Below are 7,760 nucleotides of genomic sequence, written 5' to 3' on the forward strand. Positions count from 1 at the left end.
TTTATAAAAACAAACAAAAGGGTTACAAAATCGCAAATTGCCGATACTAAAGAAAAATATAGCCGGCATTGCACAACATTTGATTTCAAATACCGAACTAATTTTTTAGGCTTTTATAATGTTTGAAACTATTTTTTTGAACAACCATTTTAGGATAGTTAGTCATTTCAAACGTTAGAGTAGGACTTTAGGGGCTATGATTTCCTATAAGTGGAATTAGCATCCATAAAATAATATTGAAATTTAATCGGAATGTGAAATAATAGCCATGCAAATGAATCCTAACATAATATTAATAAAAAAAAATTACTATATAAGCTTAAGTTAGTAGCGTAGTCAAGGGAGACTTTGAAAATTAATTACAAAACAAACATGATCTGAAACAATCATAATATGATTATTTTGAATCGCATTCATAACTTTTCCTTATGAACGATATAATATTGTTGTTTTGCTGCGTATGACTATGACTTGAGCGTGAATAAATAAAAAAATATATATATATATTTTAGGGAATTACTTCCTAATGCCTACCAAACATCGGAAAAGCATATTACAAAATTTTCATAAAAAAAAATTGTGTATTCGGTTTAACTGAATACAATGTATAAATGCATATTATTTACAGCTCTTCTAATAATTATCTTGAAACATACTTTAGGAGGTTATCAGATCAATTACTTCTTTTATACATTTTTCACTTCAATTTTTTTTTTTTTTTAATCCTTACAATAGATTATTATATATTAAATAAGCTATTTGATTATTTGTGTAACCTTTTGAGAAATTAAAGTTGACACTATTTTAACGTAGAAATAAGGTTAAAGAATAATGTGATTGATAAGTTGACAAAAACATTAAACTAAAAGAAATCAATAGAAAAGATCAATATTATTCTTAGTATTCAATAGAAGTAGTTCCTGATATCATCCTATATTTAAATTAATAAATAAATAATTAGTTTTGATTTTATATAATAAAAATTGATTACTTCTAGCTTAACTGTATTAATCTTGTAGCTTAAAATTTTATATTATAAGACCAGTAATCCTACATGTCTACATGTTTTAAAATAGTCCTTGAAAATATATATTCATAAAATGTAAATTAAAAATTTCAATATAACACATTCATGTTTTTTCTTTAATTGTATAAAAAATTGTTTTAAAATGAATTTTTAGCTCACATATTTATTCTATTTAATTTATAATTAAGTTTTAGTTTTTATATATTGAATAAAGTTGTAATATAATAGTTATATTTTATTGTATTTAATTATATTTTCTTATTAATATAAGATACTAGGCTTTGGCTAGCTGGAGCTCTGCCCCTGACCTGTTGCCCTGCAGTCCTTCGGGCAGTCCTTACAGGTAGGCCATTGATTCCGGTAGAAGTATCCCGGCTACGATATGTGTTGTGTAAATAAATAAATAAACTCCAAAAGTAGTTAACCAGAAAATTATTCCCACTAGTTAAATAAATAATAATTAATAAAATAATAATATGATTATAAAATACTTAGGTGTATTAACAATTATAATTCACAATAATCTACTAATTATTATTTCAAACAATAAATAGACGAAAGAACACTTATAATCATTAAAAAACAACCTTTAAATTGCGTTTATACTGTTTTAAAAAAAATTCTTATAATATTGGACGATGCTTAGTTTTATCATGTTGTTTTTCAATTAAAAATGTTTTTTTTTATCCAAGATATCAATTTAATTAGCTTTTCGTTAGTCAACATTATGTTTTGCGTGTCTTTAAAATTTGAGGACTTAAAAATAATACTAAAATATTTTAAATAAACAATTTTGTTTTTTTCTTTAATTTATGACAGTGTTAATATTTTACAAATTTTTATGTGTTATAAATATAATAATAAAGTAAGTTATTAAACTATTTATTTGTTCACAGATCAAATTTTTTCAAATGACTATTTTCTTTTTAGGTCAAATAAAATGTTTTTTGGGTAATTGTTAAAGATGATTACATCTAGTTCAGCTCGATGCATTTCATGTATATTTTTCATCTTCTTCCTCTCCTTAATCCCAACTATTTGGAATCAGCCACCCTTATCCTTAACTTCCACTTCACACAATCTCTCACATCAACTGTCATCATAACGCATTCAACAATATCTCTCCATCTCTATTTTGGTCTTCTTCTACGTCTTCTTCCTTCAACATTTATTTCTATAACTGTTTTTACAGCTTCCGATTCCTCTTTCTTCATATCATGTCCAAATCATCTAACTCTATTTTCCCCCACCTTATCTCACAATTGACATTACACCTATACTCTCTCTTATATGATCGTTCCTTATTTTATCTTTTCTAGTTACTCTACTCATCCATCTAAGCATCTCATCTCTTCTATACTTATTCTTTGCTCTATTTTCTTATCAACCGCCCAACACTCTGAACCATACATTATAGTTGGCCTCAATACAGTCTTTTAGAATTTACCTTTCAGACTCATTGGAATTGTTTTATCGCTTAAGACGCCAGACTCTTCTCTCCACTTCAACCACCCGCACTTAATCCTGTGTCTTACATCCTCGTTAATACCACCACTTTTTTGCAAAACTGACCCTAAATATTTAAAGCTCTCCACTTCTCCAATCACGTCCTCGCCTATTGTAACTGACTTCCTCATTTCCCCTACCTCGTGTTCTCATTATTTCATATATATTCATATTACAAAAAATATATTTATTTGGTCCCTAATTTCACCAACACTAATAATAATTATAACTTATGACAATAAAAATTTTATTATTCTTTTGCAATCATATTAATCTTACGAGTATATGTTGATGATAAATTTTTAAGAGTCCTGAAATTGTTGAAAAGTAATTGAATATAGTCATATGTCTTATTTATTAAAAAATATGTATTTTTTTTTTAAGAATAACAAAATTATTTATGTAAAATACTTAATATACACCAAATTTTGTTGAACATGATTCATATTTACCAATTTTTTGTGTATTCAACATCACAATGTACAAATATTTACTATCTATTGAAGTAATTTAAAATGATGATTTTAAATGTTTTATAAATTTAAATGAGCCAAGTAAACAACTAAAAAAAATTTTATTTACTTTAATGTGAATTAAAAAATACATAAAACAGCATTTTTTTTGTACCACTATGTAGTTGTTTAAAAATTTGAATAAATTACTTTAAAACTAATTATTTAATATCATTATTATTCATCTAACAAAAATGTTATTATTTAAATCATACAAGTATTTAATTATTTCATTAGTATTAAGTTCATTTGTTACATATAGTATCGGATTGAGTAGAGTAACTAGTTTGGTTTTTCGTGATAAATTTAGCCCAAGTAATAAAACTTTATTTTTATGATTATTTTAATTTCATGAATATTTTATGATTATTTCAAAGGGTATAATGATTTTATTAAAGAACAAGTATTTATATCAGTTCAGATTGTTATTTAAATATTTTAATTTAAAACTTAATTTAAGAAATTTAATTTGTTAGTCAAAAATTAATCTAATTTCAACTTCATATTTTCTTATATTAAAATTAATTGAAATATAATATTAGTAATAATAGTATCATAATTCTGTCCTGCAAAAGAAAATGATCAGTTTTAGGTGTATAGAGGTTCATTTATAAGTATCTAGGGCTCGTTGATTAGCTATTGTGTTTATGATAATATGGATTTTTTTATTTTTATCCCTTCTGTAAATGATATGACTAATTACCTTAAAAATTATTATTGTTGAGTGAGATAACAAATTTGAATTTTTTTAAATTATATATTTCTTTACATAAATATATTCTTCAAAGAGGGATGAAATGATTATACATGACTCAACATTTTAATGTCCATAATATTTTAATTGTATGTAAAAATAATTGATGACTAGAATTTATATAGTATTACTATTTATATTACAATAATTTTAAGGATAAAAAATGTTCATAATTATGTTTTCAATCATTCAAAGTAAAATAAAATACAAAATGTTTAAGTACACAATTCTATGAACTATTTAAAATATATAATTATTGTAATAATAAATATATAATAATTATAACTATAAAATAATCTGTAGTTATATTTTATTAATTTATTAGGATGACATATATTTACTTTTAATAATATCGGAATAAATGTCGGATAAAAAAACATATTTCGATAAATTTGATATTGTATATGGACGAATTTCATGTTTAAAAGAGGGACATTAAATTTTGGTTATATTTAGTTTATATGATAATTTTTTAGGAGATTTTATGCCGAAAACATTGTTAAAAATCACATCAATGGTCTCCAATGATTATCAAGTAGGGTAACATTATCAGTAAACGAACACCACTGAATTTTTAACTAAAAATTTTTTAATCTGGTTGTAACAAATTTTAGTAGTAGTTATTACAACGAAAAAAACCCAGCACAGTGGGATAGTGGCACAGTGGGGTCGTGGCATAGTTGAATCAAGTATAATGATATCTGACAGTGATTAAAAAATCACTATAAAAAAAAAAACGCTTCGATGCAAATCTTTAGATAGTGTTTAATTTTAAAAAATTGGTGAATTTTTCCAAAAGCTACATGATCTGCTAGTTCCTTATTAATATCTTGATTAAGATAAAGTATGTCAAATGAACACGAGATTATTAAAAAATATTATTTCTCATAAAAAAATTGTGCTGATTCATAAACTTTTCAATAAGTTATAACATTATAAAGTTAAAAATGTAAAAAATAAAATCGAGAATTTTCACACGAAAATAGCATTCGGTAGCCATTTTCACCATGAAGACAAGTCCAGAGGTCAAATTTTATAAAAAAAAATATACCAAATGGTAGGTAAGGACATCAAGCATCTATAAAAAAAATTTATATTGATTTGTTTAATTTTGTAAAAGTTATGGCAGTTTTTAATAAAAAAAAATTGAAAAAATTTCGCGATTTTTAAATTTGTAATTTTTTTGGAGGTTTCCCCCATTTACGGGGAACCATGGAAATGTTTTCAATTTTTAAGGGTAATGTCTTCGATTATTTACGATTTTTGATCTTTCGACGTATCATTGAAAGAAATCGGTTCGGTGAGAGCTGAGAAAAAGTGGTAACAGGCACAAAAAAAAATCAAATCATAATTAATACCTTCTCAGCTTCGCATCGAAGCTAAAATATCTATATTAAGTCCTACTATATTATCACAGTTTTTTTATACAATATCATTAAATGTTCATTGACTGAAAAATTAAAATTTTGTATGTAAAATTTTTAATTAGAATTTTTGCGTTTGTTAGTTATAAATATTTTTACTTTATAATTATAGACAATTTTATAGAGAAAAAATATTTATTAACTTTCTGAATGTGCCATCAAAATAAAAATTATTAAAAACTTTAAAAGGTGAAAAACTCTTAACTGTTCATTTATTGGTGAAGTCACTTAAAATATCAAATGACGTTAGATATAAAGTATAAATGTTTATGTATGAATTGTAAATTTTTTTTGAAAATTTTTTTACTAAAGGTAGCTTTTTATGACTTGTTCCATTTACATGAACTCCGTCCATATATCAGCCGATGTTTGGATTGCATAATGATGCAGTCATAATAATACTAATTTGTTTCGAGATGACAAGTAAATTTTGTGCTGATTTTATTCATAGCTTAAAACATTTAACAAATATATATTTATATATATTAAATCTGTTATTACAATAGAGTACCTAGGCTTACCTAAGCCAGATCATGGTAAACGTTTTTGCAGCGTTTGCCAGGAAAACAAAGCAAATATGAAAACTGAATGCGGTCACTCATTTTGCGTGAAGTGTATCTATCAAACCATAGAGACTGGAATAACACAATGTCCGCTGTGCAAAGGTAAGTAATTTAAAAAATGAAAGAATTAAAATATTTTATTTATATAAACGCCATAGGTACTTTCCTTTTTTGTATATATATATTTTTTGAAAATTTGACCAATTAACTGCCTACAGGGGAGGATTCAAAATAACAAATTTTGCACAAAAATTTAACTTTTTCAACTTAAGTTTTGAAAATGTTACGAAATACTGGGTCCTTCAAACATATGTTAAAAAAAATTTGTTTTGACGACTTATATTCTACGTGTAAATGGCTGCTGTAGTTAAAAACATAAAATTTTCATGTCAAAATTTTCAATTTCACATTTTATTTTTTAAACTTTAAATTACTTTAACTTTTTGAAAAATATATGAGTCAATGCAATTTTTTATTTATAAATACCTAATGTCTACTCCTTTCATTCGGCATACTTGGTTTTTAAATCGGACCATTTTCATTTATACAGGAGGGGTTCAAATCTTGAAATATTTGAGTAAAAAATAAAACTATTGAAAATTTTCCGGAAATTCGATTTTTAAACATTATAAAAGTGTAATTTTTGTGTGAATAATCACTTTCTATCGTGATTTTATTTTGATACTTAAAACTGCCATATATTTTTAAAAAAGGAAAGAACCAAAACAATTTTTTTTATATAAACACCTTACGTATAACCAGATCTGATTTACCTAATATTAAATATAAAAAATTCAAGTGCAATACTATAATTTTTTTAACAATTTGTAATGGATTATTTATCATATAGTATTATATATCTAACATATGTCACAAATTAATATTTTCGTGTATTCAAATAAATACTCATAACGCTGAGTATATATCTTATAATATTTTTTATAATACAGGTCTGTAACTTTTGTATGACCTTATGCATTTTTTATATAGAATTATTTTTAAAATATAATTTTCAGTGAGCTTGGATTATTTGAAACAAATATTTGACAGATTAATTTCAAAAGAATCCTCAAATCAAAACGAAAATAAACAACAAATAACACAGTCTCAACAACACACTAATGAACATGAAAATAATAATATTCATAATGAAAGTTCTGATAAAGAAAAGGATCATGTTGAATTGACATATACTAATGAAAATTTACCTTCAGACAATCGGTTTGGCTATTTTGCAAATTCTGGTAACATGTATGATAGGCAAACGGGACAGATCATTAGTGGTTATAATTATGAATCATACGATAGTGGGAATGATCCGTATAACACACAAAACTCAAATGCAATGTATAAACCAGTGCCGCAAGAACCATATGATGAAAATATTCATCGGTTTGTCAATAACTGGTTCGCTGTCGATGTTCCTCAGTATGCTGAACAATAAAACTAAAACAATATCATTTCGTTAAAATTTTACGTAATTTATTATTAGTGCATTATTTATTGAAACAATTATTTTATTTAAAAACTGCGACATTTGAAAATCAAAATTATTATCACGTTTATTATTAATGATTTACAACTTATTTAACCGTTATTTTGTTTAATACTTTGTACATATATAACAATTAATTGCTAAATATTATTCAATAAATTGTTTTATTATTACCTTACAGATTTTTGTTCAATATTATAATAGTTTAAATTGAATGCTTTTTTAGAGTGTTATACTCTGAAAAAATTTCAAGTCAGAAAACCAATATCTTATCATAATATCTTGAATGTATGTATTTCTACTTTTCCCAAGCTTAATAGAATCTTACAATATACATTGATTATCAATTTTTATTTTTATTATCATAGTAGATTTTCAAGAGATTTATCATCCCGAAAATGTATACATTTAGATACCTAAAAGAGAACAGTGTAGCACTTTATTGTTTTATTTCAACCTTTCTGAGTATACCATAGATG

At 24.6% G+C, this 7,760-nt stretch overlaps 1 protein-coding gene across 2 annotated transcripts; it reads left to right on the top strand.

The window, feature by feature from the left end:
* Nucleotides 1-3,165: 3,165 nt before the first annotated feature.
* Nucleotides 3,166-7,459, top strand: LOC126903068 (E3 ubiquitin-protein ligase RING2-like). 2 transcript variants are annotated; one of them, XM_050681029.1, is made up of 3 exons: nucleotides 3,166-3,360; nucleotides 5,730-5,888; nucleotides 6,803-7,459. In XM_050681029.1, exons 1-3 carry the CDS (start codon nucleotides 3,240-3,242, stop codon nucleotides 7,228-7,230), a joined length of 708 nt encoding a protein of 235 aa, XP_050536986.1. In that variant the 5' UTR covers nucleotides 3,166-3,239; the 3' UTR covers nucleotides 7,231-7,459. The 2 variants fall into 2 exon arrangements, with proteins under 2 accessions (XP_050536986.1, XP_050536996.1); XM_050681039.1 differs by lacking the exon at nucleotides 3,166-3,360 and adding an exon at nucleotides 5,438-5,646.
* Nucleotides 7,460-7,760: the final 301 nt, after the last annotated feature.

This window comes from Daktulosphaira vitifoliae, unplaced genomic scaffold, assembly GCF_025091365.1.
Source record: "Daktulosphaira vitifoliae isolate Bord-2020 unplaced genomic scaffold, ASM2509136v1 Scaffold_1, whole genome shotgun sequence".
Classification (NCBI taxonomy): Eukaryota; Metazoa; Arthropoda; class Insecta; order Hemiptera; family Phylloxeridae; genus Daktulosphaira; species Daktulosphaira vitifoliae.

Coding starts and splice junctions, on each gene's coding strand:
- LOC126903068 (XM_050681029.1), top strand. CDS start 3,240: ATGTTATTATTTAAATCATACAAGTATTTAATTATTTCATTAGTATTA. Junction 3,361..5,729: donor TCGTGATAAATTTAGCCCAA/GTAATAAAACTT, acceptor TTATTACAATAG/AGTACCTAGGCTTACCTAAG. Junction 5,889..6,802: donor ACAATGTCCGCTGTGCAAAG/GTAAGTAATTTA, acceptor TATAATTTTCAG/TGAGCTTGGATTATTTGAAA.